The sequence below is a fragment of the Thamnophis elegans genome, chromosome 10, assembly GCF_009769535.1.
Source record: "Thamnophis elegans isolate rThaEle1 chromosome 10, rThaEle1.pri, whole genome shotgun sequence".
Taxonomy (NCBI): Eukaryota; Metazoa; Chordata; class Lepidosauria; order Squamata; family Colubridae; genus Thamnophis; species Thamnophis elegans.
Window position 1 is genome coordinate 27,506,415 of NC_045550.1, and position 17,835 is coordinate 27,524,249.

General features: G+C 38.8%; 1 protein-coding gene across 1 annotated transcript in view; it reads left to right on the forward strand.

The window, feature by feature from the left end:
• The first annotated feature begins 2,067 nt into the window (after positions 1-2,067).
• Positions 2,068-17,835, forward strand: part of HS6ST1 (heparan sulfate 6-O-sulfotransferase 1) — a 200,942-nt gene continuing 185,174 nt past the window's right edge. Inside the window, exon 1 of the mRNA XM_032225017.1 lies at positions 2,068-4,233. Within this exon, the coding sequence (XP_032080908.1) occupies positions 3,716-4,233 (518 nt within the window). The 5' untranslated portion in view covers positions 2,068-3,715. The remainder of the gene's footprint in view (positions 4,234-17,835) is intronic.

Below are 17,835 nucleotides of genomic sequence, written 5' to 3' on the forward strand. Positions count from 1 at the left end.
ATTTGCCAGAATGTGTTGTAATCAAGTCTTTTTATATGATAGAATGCTACAGATGATGCCATCTATAAAACCATGATAGGAAAATAGCATTAGAAACAATTGGCTCTCTCCAGTATTAGTAATAGGCATAAAAATGGTTTGGCCTCCATGGCTCTTTTCCTCTTATAACATTCCTAAACCTTCTGCCTGAGAATTCCCAGCATCCCTAGCCAAGATGGCCTTCTCTGGGAAGGATGACAAATGCCATTTATTCTGTATGACAGTTTGGAGGGCTTCCCACTGGCAAAACTATTGGGGGATCTCATCCATTTTTCCAGGACTGCAAACTACAGTAATTCCAAATTTAGCAGCAGCCCTCTTGTAGAGGGAAGCTTTTTTTTAAAAAAAAAAATAGGGATGTTGTTGAAATTCCCAAACAGGCTTTTCTTCTCCAAACTATAACAGCAATAATACAAAAGTCTATTTTTATACAAAGCGTGACCCGTCAAAACCGCGTTCCACAAAAGCGCGGTCGACGAAAACGCGTATGTGACGTCATCACAGCGCGACGAAAAAGATCGAAAAATTGAAATAAAAATTAAATAAAAATTAAATTACAGCAAGCCGATTCACATAAAGGTAAGGGTTAGGGTTAGGGTTAGGGTTAGGTTAAGGGTTAGGGTTAGATTTAGAGCGTTAGCGTTACGTTTAGCGTTAGGTTAAGGGTTAGCGTTAGGTTTTTCGTTAGGTTAAGGGTTAGGTTTAGGGTTAGGTTAAGGGTTAGGTTTAGGGTTAGGTTTGGGGGGTTAGGGTAAGGTTTTCGCTTTATTTTTACATTTTTCGATCTTTTTCGTCGCGCTGCGATGACGTCACATACACGCTTTCGTCGACCGCACTTTTGTCTACCGCGGTTTTGTGGTGGAACCTATACAAAGTGGTCTACAAACCCGTGCACTGACATTCACCTGCATGTAAGACACACTGACCCCAATGATGTGTAGCATATTAAGAAAGAACCATACATTCCACTCAACAATTCATGGTGAAAAATATGGCAATTTCATTATTTATATTCTGAGGTACATTCTTTAGATCAGGGACTTCATGCTTCTTGGGGAGAGGGGGCATAGAATAACTACATTTGGAGTTGTGCTTTCTTGCATTTTCCACCATAGCTATCGATTGTGAAAATTGATAATATATTTTGAGTTCATTCCTCCCTCTCTTTCTCTTTCTAGTGTACTCATAATTTTCATTGCCAAGTTCATCACATTCAACTTTCAGAATAATCTTGCACCAATATAATTTCCTTTTGATGATGTTGGATGATTAGATTTGCCTGCCAGCAAGTTTAGTTTTTCTCATACTTTATTTTACTATGAGATTCTAGTTGTTCCACATTTTTATTTATTTGTTTATTAAAGTTAAATGGCTGCTCGTCTTGCAAAACATACCTCTGGGTGCATTCCCTATTCATTTTTCATTCTCATAATCCTACCTTTGTGACATCAGAAGAGCAACTCTTTGTGACATCACAATGAAGAGATTACTGTGATTGATGGGATGAGGCAGAGACCTGGGAGACAAAGGGGGAGGAAAATTGTTTCTCATCACATTCTTTTTCTGCTTTTACTTTCCTTAAAGACAATGCCTAAAGCAATGAAAATATTCATTCTTTAACTAAGCTGAAGGCAGTATTACAAGATCTTTTTTAGTGATAAAGGCCAAAAGTGGCCCTACTATTAGTTGAAATGAGGAAGTTGTCTAAGGTGATAATGGCTGAAAAGGCAGCAAGTCATTGAAGAGAAAGATGGATACCCTAGTAGCCTTATTTATGCACTCTAAGGAAAAGTCTGATGCTCTAAAAGAAAATCCTGAATACTCAATACTCAATACAGGGTAATTTACAGCTTTTGCACATGGTTTGAAAAAGATTTCCCTTTTCATCTCACACAAAATAATTTTGGACTAGCCATTCTAGTATGAATCTTCAAACAATTCACTGGTGGGCTTCAAAGATTTTTACTACCAGTTCTTTGGGTGTGGCTTTGGGGGCGTGGCAGGGGACGGATACTGCAAAATCCCCATTCCCTCCCCATTTTCAAAATTTCCGCTACTGGTTCTCCAGAACCTGTCAGACCTGGCTGAATACCACCTCTGAAACAATTCAATAGGGGACTGATTCAGCAATCAACTGCATCTATATTACAAAGTAAATTCAATTATTGTGATGGGATTCTGTCCAAAGGGTAATTGAGCTCTGAATTTTCCCATTTGATCACTCATTTTGATGAGCTCTGCACAAGACCATTTGTTAAGTATGTGAAAGATCTCTGGATCGAATCATGCCATTCATAAACAAAGAAATAAAAAAGCTGATTATAATTATTAGAGGAAAGTGTCTTTGTGGATCATTCCCAAACAGCCTTCAAAAGAAAAATCTTTTCACAATCCTTAACAGTATTAAAACATCCTTGGTTACTTGTCTTGTTCAAGATAACATTCTTACTTGTAAAGTAAAACTGAATATCTAAATGTTGCTTTTTTATTTTTAGGAACTAAAAGTTTTGTATTACATTATTGTAGCATCGGATTGTCAACCAATTCCAGGGTTTGTAATAAAGAATGGCATATAAATTTTCGGATGAAGATGATTGCGATAACTGACTTTCGGATCAGTTTTGATTCATCGCTCAGTTTAACGCCAGGGGAAAGTAGCACCTGTTGAAGAATCGTGCAATTGTTCCAAAGCTCTTGAGGAGGTGGATAACCAGAGAAGATAATACTGTAGAACCTGGATCCCGGGGTGGGTCTTCCTTTAATTAGAAAAGCGAGCAAAATAGATTTCGAGACTGAAGAACAGGCGGTCCTTCCTTTCTCCTGGATCCGAAGCGGAGGGGGCGAAGAAGAGAGAGGGAGATCTGACCGCCAGTTCTGAAATCCATGGATATCATTGCTCTTGAACGTGAAGATCGATAACTGCGCTTCCCCATTGGTAGGCTTCGGTTATGTAAAGGAGGAAGTGGAGAAGTGCCCAAAACATCGCAGCCACCGAAGCAGCAGCAGCAGCAGCGCGCGCACACCCAAAATTTCTACGGGCGGGCGCTTGCAACTTCGGAGCCTCCAGAACTGCTGTCTTTGCGGCGTGCCTGTGTTTGCTGCTGCTGCCGCCGCCGCCGCCGCGACTGCTCTCCCTTCTCCAGTGCGCGCTTGGAGCAGCTCGAGAAGTGAGTGGAGGCGGCGCTGTGCATGCTGGGCTCAGATCATGGTGGGGCTTGGCAATAGGAAGCCAGGCAGGAAGGACTGGAAGTAGCGTGCGGCGGCGAGCGAGCCAACCAGCCAGAGCTAGACCGAGGGCTTGCGGATCGTGTGAGCCGATCGCCTGGCTAGATCGGAGCTGGAGTGAAAGGGGAAGCAAAGTCCCGTAGGCAGAGGCGGGACAGGGCTGCGAGGGAGGCGGAACCGGGGGAGGGGGTCATTGGGAACCGCGCTGTACGCCGCCCCCCTCCTTCGTCTTCGCCTCCCCTTCTGCCGATCTGACTGAAGGAGAAGGGGGGGAAAGGAGAGGGGAAGGGAATCCCCGCTTCTTGCAAAGGGAGGCGCCGGTTTGATTGTCGGTACTGGTGCTCGAAGCAAAGCCGAAACAAGAGGAGCGTATTTGGGCGCCGCCAACACCTCCAGGAACAGCCGCCGCCGCCGCCGCCGCCGCCTCCCCATTGCCGGGAGATGGTGGCATATGAAGCGCGCTGGAAGGACCATGGTTGAAAGGAACAGCAAGTTCCTGCTGATCGTGGCGGGGTCGGTGTGCTTCATGCTCATCCTGTACCAATATGTGGGGCCGGGGCTGAGTCTGGGCTCGCCGAGCGGCCGCTCGTACCAGGATGAGCTGGACCTCTTCCCCACTCCGGACCCGCACTACGTCAAGAAGTACTACTTCCCCGTGCGGGAGTTGGAGCGCCAGCTGGCCTTCGACATGAAGGGGGACGACGTGATCGTCTTCCTGCACATCCAGAAGACGGGCGGCACCACCTTCGGCCGCCACCTGGTGCAAAACGTGCGCCTCGAGGTCCCCTGCGACTGCCGGCCCGGGCAAAAGAAATGCACCTGCTACCGGCCCAACCGCCGGGAGACCTGGCTCTTCTCGCGCTTCTCCACGGGCTGGAGCTGCGGGCTGCACGCCGACTGGACCGAGCTCACCAACTGCGTGCCCGGCGTCTTGGACAAGCGAGAGAGCGCCGCGGTCAAACCTCCCAGGTGAGACGGGAGGGGGAGGCTCCTTCGCACAGTGGTCTCTTTTTCCCCCCTCCACCTTCATCTATTATTTATAGTTCTCCCCACCTCTATGTTTCCTCACTACAACCTTGTTAGGTAGGCTGGAGGAGGCAGTAAAGCTCAAGGTCAGCCAGTGAGCTTCAGCTTCTCTAAGCCTGGGTGTTATGTATGGATGCCCGGAGTTCTCTTTGCTAATCTGACACTCTAACCACTACCTGTACTTCACAAATCACCCAGTGCTAGGAGCTTATTGTTGAATATCTCCAAGCTTGGCAGTTTCCATAGCTGACTTATGCCAACTACTTTGCTCAGCAGGCTGATGGCTGACGGAAAGATACCGTTCTCCATGGGCCAGCTGGCCCCAAATTTGATTCACATTTACTGCACTGTTGTGACTCACTCTCACTGCTGGCTGCTTTTGTCATCAAGCTCAGAATCAATTGTTGAACTGTTTTGCTGCTTACCTAGCTCCCCTTTCCATCCATTCTCTCTCTCCTTCCCTCTCTCTCCTTTTCCCTCTGTTTTCAGTATGCAACTTAGTCCTGAGACTTTGTGTTCTGTGCAGTTGGTGCCCCTTTTTTCTCTTCTTGGCCATTTGTGTGTGTGAGAGACACATATTAGGCAGGCCCCTCATTCCTCTTCATGTGCTTGTGGAGGGAGGGAGGGAGGGAGAGAGCGCGAGAGATTGCACCTATGGAATTTTCTGTGTCTCATGCAGCTGCTAAGCCTTTGAAAGGAATGAAGGCAGAAAGAATTATATCAATCCCATATACGTGGCCTGCCTGTCTCTATATTGTGCTCATTGATCCCATAGCTGTCTTTCTTTTCCACTACCTTCTGCTGGAACTCTCCTTTCCTGCTTTATACATTCTAGAACTGGTTTCCCTCATATACTTTGTAGGATTTCCCTGAGATTTTAACTCCTTTTCATTCAGAGCGTTGGTGTGTACCTCTTCAATCTTCCTGTGGCAGAGAGGGCTCCTGAGAATGCGTGGAATGTATGTCCATTACAGTCAGTCTCCATTCACCCAGAATAAGGGGCAGAAGTTCAGGGTCCCATTTAAGAGCTTTCAGAGAAATGGGTGTCTGGAGGTTTTTTTTTTACTTCAGATGTGAAATGCTATCCCTTGTCTACCTCATTTCACACATTTTAACACATTCCCTTCATTTGATTTGGAGTTTCACGCATATGTACGTGAATCTTATTTCTCTAAACCTGGGCCTTTGTCAACAATAAATCTTTCCATTGTTAACCATTGGCAGTGTTAACACTTCTCATTCTCAGAGCTATCCTTATTTTTCTGCATTATAGTGCATATGGAAGAAACACTAAGATTCCTTTATATATTTTATAGACTTTTGTTTTACTTATTTTTTGTAACATTGGCTGCTGTCTTTGTACATGTTTGCTGATTGTAATAGCCCTTTTCTATTATTATCCACTCCTGTAGAGTTAATGAATGCCATGCCTAATTCACAGAAATGCACAGAAATCTTGTTTGTACATAGTTATTTTATACCTGTGCTTTTTAGCAAGTAACTTTTCTGTTAGGTTGTCCTGTTGATTGTTCGTGCATTTACCCTACTTGCCTGCTGAATTTTCCCCATGTCTCTATCCCCCACCCCATTTTCCTTTTAGATGGCATTAATCTTCTTAAGCATCCTTTATTCCCAGAGACATATCTTTTTCTCGTGCCCACATTAATTCCCCAAACACCTTTCATCTTCTCATTATGGTTTCCTTTTACCTGGTTTGCCAAGGTTTTCGAGTATAGATTAAAAAATCCAGCTAAAGTCAATCTTTTGAAAGCATTCCACCCTGATACATTCTAGTCATCCCCAATTCATGCACAAATTGCTTCCATCTACGGTCGCCTAATTTAAAGGATGTATGCATGCATGCATGCATGTATGTATGTATGTATGTATGTATGTATGTATGTATGTATGTAGTATCTTTTAGCCTGCCTTGTGATTTTTCTCTTCCATGTTGGGTTTTATTCTTTAAATCATCTGAAGTGCTTCTATTTTCTTACTTTCCTTGCTATCTTAGAGTCATGTTTAAAGATTTATTGTTTGATTGGCATCCTACTGTAAGTCATTAATTCCTGCTACTTTTTAAAGCCTTGGTCTCAAACACTGCTCCTCTAGTGCCATACAGGTTTTATGTTTATGTTTTGTGCCCATTGGTGATATCCTCTGTAATCCTTCCAGTGAGTAGGCAGTCTTGGGAGGCCAGAACAAAGCATATTTGTCTTATCTCTACTGCACAGTTCATTTATCCCCCCCTTTCCCCATTTGTTAGACTTGTTTAGCATGGGATGCTGCGTAGAGTTATTAATTATATGTATTGATTCTTCTGTTGTTGCTATCTTTTCAATGCACCTTGGTCAAATTTTGATTAATTGTTCTAATCGCCCTATAATCTGCTTTTATGTAAACTGACTCAGGAATATCATATCAAGAAACTTATCCAAAAGTGTTCTCTGTCTGCAAAGACAAATATATGTGAATACTGGCATACAATGGTCCTCTCCCCCATCCTCTGAATACATTTCTACTTGATAAAACATTGTAAATGAATAATTGTTTCATGTTCTTGGAACTTTTATGTTAAACTCTCCCCTCCAAAAAAACCCCTAAACAAACAACTTTAGTTTGCAAATCATCAGTAGAGAAATTAGATTTATGGGCAAATATTGTTGCATGCTTCCCTTATTTAAATGTATACCTAAATCCTGTTCTTACATGGCTTTCCTTTCTTGGAACAATGAAATGCTTGGAAAGCGAATAGCCAAGTTGCAGGTTTTGCAGTAGGTTTGGTGATAATAGTGCCCACAAATTGTTTGCTTTGCCTGTGTAGACTTAAGGACTTTGGAGCTATGTTGTATCTACAATGAAGTTTACAATAGAACTGATTAAATATCTTGTTTTTATAACGACTCTCGGTTTTTCTTTTCTCTGGGATCTAATGCTATTTACTAAGATCATTTTCTAGAGGTCTAATAATAATTAAGTAAGCATGCCTAAGATTGCAGTCCTAAATTAAAGTATTGCCAGATTTACAATTTCCCATGTACACAATCGGATTCTGAGTTTGGCTTATCCTTTTAACCTTTCTCATGATGTCCTACTTTGATTGAAAAAAAGTACTGTATTAAACCATCAATGGCATTATGGAAGTTAGTAATCTTATTGCTCCAAGCCATCCTCAATGAATAAGCATGCTCCTTGCCATTCATTAATTCTGAACTGGATAGTGTTTTGTATATTAAGAATAAACAATAATTGTTGACTGACTTTGTAATATTGCTGTGTCACATAGGCCTATTATACGGTAGTTCATTTTAGCTTGTCCACAAAAAGATAACATTTCTCCTGCCTGTAATGAAACCTGGCTTCATAAGCAAGAGCTGTTTATGTAAAACCACTGATGAAGTAGATTTCCTTTGTAAGGGATTCATTCTTGCATTATTTCCACTACAGTGGTGGCTGTATCACTTCATTTTGCCTCTTTGAATAATGTATCTAGGGTAATGGAACAACCTATGTTTTCATGTCTGGCACACATTATAGAGCCTGCTGGGAGCAGGAAAATTCATTGGGTGATAATCTTTTATTGAAACAGCTTCTGCCATTGAAGTATGTGCAGTATTTTGGGATTCCTGGAGCTTTCATCTGGTCAACAGAATTCTGTTGCTGTTGACGATGTTATTTCAAAGAGCAGCAGAAATATTGGTCCGGATGCATTTCACTTAAAGAACTCTTTGCTTGTAGTCCTTAACCAAACATATTGGGAAAAAAGGATAGGATGCAGCAGGTTTAGTAGCACAGGATCCCATATATGACTGCTTAAAGGGACATCAATACTTGAATCTTCTCAAGTACAGCTGCTGCTGTTACCTTTTTGAATTGAGATATCAGTCTTTTCTCTTTCTTAATTTGCTGTTCAGTAATGTGGAAAATTGTATTTCTGAAAAGAAAGGACTTGTGTTTCTTTAATGCATCTTCTCAGTGTCTTACAGGTATTCTTGAAGGTCATTCACTAGTGCTCATAAATGCATACAAATCATCAGCTAAAAGATTATTAAACTTGGAAGTAGTGCCATTTTAGCATTGCTAAGTGCATCCTTATTCTACGTTCTGGGAGCTTCTGTACACTTTCTGCATCCAGAATGCAACGGCTTTTACAGTTTTCCTACTCCAGGTTGGTCTTGATAATAGCAGTACCTTTTTCACAGAGACACTTGAATTGATTGTCCTCTTTGTTTGTGCCTGTTATAGAGGTATCACACTTACCTAATTGTTTATTTTTAAGTGTTTTGTTTTGGAGAGGAGGAATATTGTTAGACAATTGTAGTTGTTACAGTATGCTAAGAATTATCATTTCTTTACTCTGCAATTTTTTTTAAAGAAGAACACCGCGACTTGCTGAGAATGAGATTACTCAAAGCACAATTGGTGTTGTTGTACTCTTACAAAGTAGCTGCAGTAATGAGCATGACAATTCACAGAATGCTCATTTACTAGAAATGCAAACTAACCCCCACCTCCCATATTGGCTATCACTGCAGATTGGTATGTGTATGGGAAGGGTCACTTGCCTTTTTTTCTGGCTGCAGAGCATAGAGCATACTGGGCTGGAACCATCCATCATGTTGAATTTCTGTGGGCCCAATATGTGGTCCAGAGACATGCTCCTAAATAATGAAGACGCTGAAATCTGGTACTCTGCTTTAAGACTCCTGGTATCCTACCTTTGTTTTGCAATGATTTTAATAAAATTAGAATCAAGGTGCATTCCATTGGCATATTGATCCCTATTTGATGTGGAGTATAGGTATGAAAGTTACATAGGCCATTAGGTTTTCCAAGAAATGTCATGCCAACAACCAACATCCATCTAGCATTAGGCTTGAAAAGCCCAAAGCAATATGTCCTTTAAGCCGTGAAAAAGGTGGCGAGAAATGTGAACATGAGAAGGGATTGCATTCTTATATTGAGAGAAAGGAAACAACTCCTTCAATGACTTCATCCTTGTATGCATTGAAGATTCTCACCTTGCCATACCATATTTCAATAGTTTCTGCTAATTTAGAGCCAAAGTGTGCCTTATGCCTGCATGAGAACATGCTTCCAGAGGTTCTTCGAGGTCATTTCCTTTCTGCTGTGCTCTGCCTTAAGCAAACTATACTTCAGGCACAGTTAAAAATGGGGCTCAGCACTTTTGGTAGCCTTGCTTCCTCCTTTCAGGAGTTTTATATTTTTCCTTCACAGAAGAAAAGGCAGGGAAGTATGAACCTTTTAAGACCCATGACATCCTTAAAGAACTTAAATAAGCTTCCTACACCTCAAATATAGCTCACTTTTTCTAAGACATTTGTGTAGCTGACGCCCCAATAACTAGCTAGAAGGTATATAGCATAAAGATAAATAGGGAGAGGAGATATGGACTTTCCAGCTCTTGGGGTACCATTTGCACGCCCCAATGGGTTATTGTGTGGCAGAATTTACTGAAACTCATATGCACCAAATGACCTAGTTCTGAATTTGATTTGTTCCTTTTTTCCACATAAGAAAGTAACTTATTGAGATCCAAACCAAGCACTGTGTGGAATAGCTACAATTAGGTTTTCTCTTTGTATTGCTGATTTGCAGCATAGTATTTTTATTGTAGTGATTAGGGTAGTGGTTCTCTTGGGAAACATCATATTAACACCCTCCCCCTCCCCCCCCCCCGCCAGCTATTTTTCTGCATGGAGGGAGACATGAAGAGCATCCATTTTGGCTTGGAAAAGATTGACTGAGCATGCATCTTCTTAAACTCCTTGGAGCAGCCAATTGGTGTGGATTGCCACATTTTGCTGCTGAAAATAGAATATCTCAGTTTTCTCCTTCTGTACTTCCCCCCATTTCCTCAGTTTCTTAGCTTCCTTCTCCCTACATTTACCTTTTTTAATTCATGAGTTTCTGCCACAGCTTTGCTTAATCTTGGTTTTGTGCTGTCATTAACACGAATCTGTCACATAAATCTACCTGCTGAGCCTTTCACGGAAGTTCTTATTGCTGGCAAAACCACTGGAAACATCTCTCCTATGTGCACAATAATATCAAATAATAACATTAATACTACTAGTAAAAATACATCTATCAAATGACCAAGTTGTCTGAGAGAATTGCCCACAAGGATCTAAGTATAAATGAATTCCTCTGGCTAAAAGCTTAAATATTGTTAAATAAATCTTAATCAAGTTCTTCTGGCAAACAGTGTTTTGTTCATTGAGTCAGAAGGTACAAAAGAGTTCTAGACTATGGCACATTTTGTTTGAATGTTGTATATGTGCATTTTCACAGCTTGTTATCGTTTTCTCCTTTCTTGCTGCAAATTTATTTTCTCTCCATTTAGAAGCTCCAGATGGATCACGTCAAGAACTAGGCTCCCCTCCCCTCAAAATCTTACATATACAGCTCATATATACAAGTCTAGGCTCATCCTCTGCTTAGATATAAAGCATTCTGAGCAACAAATATTTATACTGGATGGGGAAACAGCAAGTTACAACTCCAAACTCCTTTTCTTGCAGCCTTTAAAGTCATCTTCTGCTGCAAATCCATATATTTGTTTTTGTCATTAAAATTATATATAACAGAGAAAAGATCCAGATCTGGTCTTCCCCTCCAACAAATCTTGGGGATAGAATGAAAATCCTAACTTTATTCTAAATCCCATGCTTCCCTTTTTCAGCTCCTATGTACACATAGTTTAATTGATAGACTTCAGCATTCTAAGAGAAGTCAGATTGATCCAGTAAATTTAAATCTCAGCAGTCCACAAATTAGGAAGTAGAATTATTTAATTTCTCATTAACATAATGAAGTAAATTGCATGTTTACTATGGACAATACACCAATTGTTATTAATGTTGTAATTGGGGCAGGCCACAAGTTTAATATTAAGTAGGGCTAGTGGCCTTCAGACCACATGTAACCCCAGCATTCCATTTGCCTCTGCAACACCCCAAGATTACATTTCTGAAAGTCTATGACAAAATGACCAAATTTCAGTCAAAGTTTAGACCCATTTGGGGTTGGTGTAAGGAGGGGAATGACCTGACATTTTTAATCCCACTTCTAGTAATGTTACAGTGTTGTCAGGTGGTTCCTGTGAACTTTAAGAAGGTTTGGAGGCTGAATTTCGTCTTTCTGGATTTACAGGTTCTATGATTCACTTATATGTTTCAGACCATTTTAAGTATTGTTCTTATTTTTGAATATGAAGCTTCAAAGCTAGAATAATCTTTTTTAAAAATTGGTTTCATTGATGAATAAAATTCAATCATTTAATTCACATTTTTAATTATTTTTTTAAATTATGACTTTCCTTAGTTATGTGTTGAAAAAGCACTCTATAAATGACCCCAAGTTCCTAGGATTGCACAGAACAGAAGCAGAAATAAATAATTCCTGTATTCCACTACCATCTGTACACATCAATCTCCAAGTAACAGTGAAACTTATTGGGGCTTCCCATTAAAACATTTGTTTCTTTCCAATTCTAGAGTTTTTTTTAGCATTGTGTAAGTATGCATTGAAAAATAATTTTGCTTCCTCTGTAAGCTTCCTTAATTTAGGGTTTTATATGCATACTCATGCAATTCTGTCAAGAATTCAACTGCTGACTTTTCTTTGGAATTTCTCACTTTCTGTAAAAGTGGAAGAAACATTTTGATTGTCTTAAAAATAAAAAGACTACTACAACTACTATTCTACTAATATAACTATAAATAACTACTAATACAGCTGTTGAGTGTATTTAGACCCATTTGGGGTTGGTGTAAGGAGGGGAATGACCTTGTCAGAAATAATATTTTTTGTAAAGTAAAAACAGGTAATCTGCAGACTGCGTGAAATTCTCAGCCCCTTTTTGAAGCTTTTCTAACTCTTTTTCCTAATGGTATTACATCTGCTGAGATGTTACACCATCGTTTAAGTAGAAAATTGGCAGAGAATGTAGCAATAACATTGAAGAACACTGTACCAGTTGGATGCCAGTTTTTTGGGTTTTGCGTTGGTCAGTTGGAAGAAGTGCTGTCAAGGTTGATAGCTTTTGAGGACTACTGAGGGACAGAATTAAAACCATTGCTGGAGGTTTATGGAACCATATGTGGTGGTAGTATGCTAGGCTGAGAGTCAAACAAAGAGCAAGTAATTATCCAAGATTGCAGAAAACTTTAAGGCTAAGTGGGGATTTAATTTAAGAGTATCTCTAAGCAGATGCTAATTCCACTGAATAAAAAATTGTTACCTTTCCAGTTGATATTTGATCCCAACATTAGCATGACCACTGGTTAAGGTCATAGGAACGGTGGTCAACCTAAATGTGCTCTTTTCTGTTAAACTACAGTCTCCCATTTCCTTTCCTTTTAAAAAAAATCTGTAACTGTAATGTACTTACTACTTTTTGAACCTCCCTTGATTTTTTACTACTTTGTTTATTTAATTCATTGAAAAGTGTTTCTTGCTTGGTCATAAAATCCAGTGTAAATTCATTTATGATAAACTCATTTTTCTTAACCCTGTATTCTCCAGTTGCACAAATTTCAATTCCCATAACTCCTCAGCCATGATTGATTGTCAAAAAAGTTACAGCAATTGACATCTTGAAGAGTATCACAATTAAGAAACTGTAAAATATCTTGATATTTCTTAGGTCAAGGGGCCACAATTGGGGTATACCTCTTTGTTTAACAGAGACAATAAAGTCTTTATATCAAAAATTGGATTTGGAAATCACTCCTTTTTTACATACTATTTATGTTATTCTTGTAATTGTTGAGTAGTTAGATCTGTATCTGCTTTTTTTAGATACGTAGATTTGAAACTGAAGCTACTGTAGTGTATCAGATGTGATAACAATCTTTTAAAGACATGAATAACAAAGGAGTGCTTGGATTGGATTATGGATTCTCCTCCTGTTGTGACTATTGAGGGTGGGAGTCATTGTTTAATGGAATCAAACCAACTGTCTTTGTTTTCAGTCCTGATAATATTTTTGAATATGATGATACTCAAGCTGGCAAGGAAGTAACATTTCCTCTGAATACTTCCAAAACTCTCTTTAAAAAAAAGGAAAACTGACCTTATAAAATATTGGAAAGAAGGTTACTTGTTACCACAAATTAATTTGGTTCTGAAACTAAATATATTTATTCATGAATTTGGCATAGTTGTTCCAAAAATTCTCCTTCAGTGGGAATAATTTTAAAAATATGCTTTTCTTACTAAAATCAGTGGGATATTTAAAATATTTAACTAGCTGAATAATGCTATTTTTCCCCACTGTCCCTGTGGGAACTATAATAATTGATTTGTCAATGCAATATCTGGTTATTTTAATTCTCAGGAACAGCTTTTTTTCCTTGCTTAATTTTCAGTGAAGAAATTGGAGCATGAGAAAGAAATAAATTATTTTTTTAGACAATTCTTTTGTGGAGCATTGCCATGTGGCCACAATACAAATATGTCAGATGTGAGATGTTTTCAATGCTGTACAGCTGGGCAAAGAATGTGGCTAAAAGAGTATTGCTTAATCTCTGGTTTCATGTGGCTCTCACCATTATCTAGGCAAACCGGATACTCTGGGCCCCACAGGATCTTTTACATTGTTTCTTTCTCCATGTGTATGAAGAATCCTTCTTCTGCACAGTCCTATAAGCTCTAGCAACTTTAAGTCCTGATTCTGCTTCCATTGGATTTGCATAGCCACTGGAATTTTTCCATAAATGGGGGGGGGGGGGATGATCCAAATTTGCTGTACACAAAAATGTCATTTGTGTATTCCATTATTTGTTTTCATTAATTTAACCTTTTAAAAATAAGATTTCTTATTTAAGTGTTACCTGTGACACCAACCTTTCTCAGCTTATGCAACAACTCTTCATGTTTGTGAGCAAATAGTAATACAATCTTTATATGCCATAAACCATTTTCTGTCAACCCATATCTAGTTTGTACCATACTTCCCCACCCACATCTCAGTTTTTATTTGTCAATTTTTATTTTCAAACATTGCCACTGTGACTTTTCTTTGCCTGTGTTGCATTGGAGAATTCAGTGAGAAAAATCTTAAAAAGAGGAGTCCACTAGATTGTACTACTGCCTTACTACAAGTGGGAAGGTTGTGGTAGATAAATAAGTATGAATGTGCTTCCCAGCAGCACTTGTTCCATGGCATATAGAAAGTCTTGTTCTTTGAGATGCTAAATGAGACAAATTCTTGGAGGTTGATGGCGTGCATTAGCCATGTCTTTGATTCAGCATAACATACAGAATACAAATTATATAATTAGAGTTGGAAGGGACATTGGAGGTCTTCTAGTTCAGTCATCTACCCAAGCAGGAGACCCTGTACCATTCTTTGTCAAGGGACAAATCTTTTTTAAAAACTCCAGTATTGGAACACCCATAACTTTTGAAGGCAAGCTGTTTGTCCGATTAATTGTTCTCACTGTCTCAGATAATTTTTCCTTAGTTTCATTAATTTCCTTAGAAACCTTAGGTTTCTATCTGTTCCTTCTTTATCTTGCCCTCAGGAGATTTGGAGAATAGTTGTCTTCTCTTCTTTGTGACAGCCCCACAAATTTTGGAAGACTGCTGTCATATCATCCTTAGTCCTTCTTTTCATTAGACTAGATATATAGACAGTTCCAGCAATTGTTTGTTATATGTTTTAGCCTCAAAACCCCTAATAATCTTTATTGCTCTTCTCTGCACTTTTTCTAGAGCCTCGACATCTTTTTTTAAAATATATAGTGGTACTAATGCTTCACGTGTTCTTGATACTCTTCTTCTGTTAATGCCGCTTAGGACTGCATTGGCATTTATGGCAGGTGCAGCACACTGTTAACTCAAACTTGTTCATTAGGACTTATAGATCCCTGTCACACGTGCTACTATTGAGCCAAGTACCCTTTATTGTACACCTATACATTTGTTTTTTTCTTACTATATGTGGTACCTTACTTTTCTCATCACTAAATTGCATTTTGTTGACTTGGGCTCAGTTCTCAAGTCTGTCAAGGTCCTTCTGTATCTTGAGTCTTTCTTCTAATCTTCCTCCCAATTTGGTGTCATTTGCAAATATGATGAGTTCCACTTTTATCCCTTCATTTATGAAATTATTGAAGAGTATTGGGCCTAAGACAGAACCTTGGGGTATCCCACTGCATGCTCCCTCCATGTAGATGTAGTTTCATTGAAGACACTGCAGTTGAATGCAGTTTGTTAGCCACTTACAAATCCATCTGATGGTGATGCTGTTTAACACACATTATTCTATTTTACTAAAAAGTAGGTGGTAGTGTACTTTGTCATATGCCTTACTAAAGCCCAAGTATATTATGTCCATAGCATTTCGCTGGTCCACTGTTTAGTCACTTTATCAAAGACTGCAGTAAAATTTGTTTGGCATGATCTGTTTTTGATGTTGGCTTCTAGTAGTAGCTTTGCTTGCGTCTAGGTGTCCACAGATCCATTTCTTAATTATCTTTTCCAGGATCTTCCCAAGTATTGATGTCAGACTGGTCTGTAGTTTCCCGAATCCATTTTTCCCCTTTTTTGAAGATGGGAATCACATCAGCTTTTTTTCAGTCCTCAGGTAATAACCTGGTGCTCCAAGATCTTTGAAAGATATGGTTCAATGGTTCTGAGACCACATCTGCCAGCTCCTTCAGAACCTTGGGGTGCAACCTCTCTGATTCTGGTTCTTTGAACTTGTCTAGAATCTAAAGTTCTCTCATTGTCACCATCTCCAAAGTTAGTGGATAATTTCAAAAGTTCTGTGTTCCCTGATTCGATATCTACCTTGGGAGCACAGATGAAAGCACGGCCTATGCACCCATCACTTTGGCTTTCATTTCTATTTGCTCATAGTCTCTTGATTCAGGAACACGTTATATATTTTCCTTTGTGTGGTAGATTTTACTATTAGTATATCTTGTGCATGCATTACTTTGGAGATATATTAATCAACATCTGATTTCTGAATAACATTAGATTACAAAGGTTAAATACTGCTGAAAGTAAACAGCATTTTGAGAAAAATATTAAAAAGGAAATACAGTTTTGCTAATAAAGTAAAATTAGCCTATTGTCGGAATAAAGATTTCTTACAGGTACTTGTCTGGAATATCTATAATGTGAAAGAAATTATAGCTTGTTACAATTGGCTGTCAGTTAGCAATTATTACATGTATGAAATGCTAGAAATATTTGAAAGCATTATTTATACAAGCATGAGTAATCATTCCATGGAACACAGGACTGTAGTTCGGAATATGTCTGTTGTATGCTTAAGTGCCTCCTTATTGTGCTTCAAAAAGAGTTGTAGCTAAGAAGGTCTGCAAAAAAATTCCATAGTTGAGTTAGGACCAACTCAAGTGTTTCCAAGAATTCTTCATCAAGCAATAAGAATGAGGACAGAAGAAAAGTTAAACCAGATGTTTCAGGCATGCAGTATGCTGTTCAAAGATAGTTGCAGGAATGGATTAATCAGGGATGGATGCAATTTCCCTGATAAATGGTGTTGGGGCAGGGAGGAAGTGTTCAAAAAGCTTATAAAACTCTTTTGTGCTTGGTTGAGTGGGCCTAATAAAGCATTATTCAATTACAAATTTGAGGTGTTTTGATTGAGGTGTTGGCTTATGTTTTAAAATATATCCCATTGCTTGTAAAACCCTTGCTTCGTTATATCATAGTCTCTAGAAATGTTCAACCCTCTTTTCCCTAGATGCTTTCTGATTAAGTTAAGCTGTGTGAATGTTTCTTTTCCCTAGAAAGGATTGTGTGGCTCTTGTCTTGATCTTAATTGAAAAGTGATTTGCTTCCTAGCTATGCATCTTAAAGCATTCTATACTGCCGATGCTTAGTAAGTATTACCTTTGGGACTGTTGATCTGTTCCAAGTGCTAACCAATAAACTTAAAGAATTTTGATCAGAGTAGCAATACAAGAAGACCTCAACAATTGAAAAGAGAGGAAAAGCACTTTCTCAGTATGCTCCTTGGAGGTGAGTAGCTGAGACAGTTATCTTTAACCATATATTTTAAACAGTTATGTCTCCATATGTTCTGTTTAATCATGGCTATTGAATTTCTGTCTGAATAGTTGTTGATTTTATATAGATGATATCTAAAATGTCTAAATTTACTCCATTCTGTCCTCTTTTGTGTTCATGCTAAGATCAACTTAACAGCTGAAAACCTCATTTGGAGAAGCAATTTTTGGCAAATGCCTTTCATCTTTAAGAAGAAAATGGTAATTTACAATTAGTAATTTCATGTTAACATCGCATCTTATTGCACAACTCCAGCTAATGCAGAATCACAGTAGTGATACTTAGATTATGCCTTAGTATAATTTACAATAGTACATTTCATTCATTGCATCTTGGTATTTGTAAAAAAAAAAGAATCCTATTTGCAAAGTCTTTTCATAGCTATATAAAAAAGCAATAAAGAAATATAAATATATACATTGAAATAATAGACTTTTTGCTGTCACAGAAGTTTTCAACTTATTTTTTATA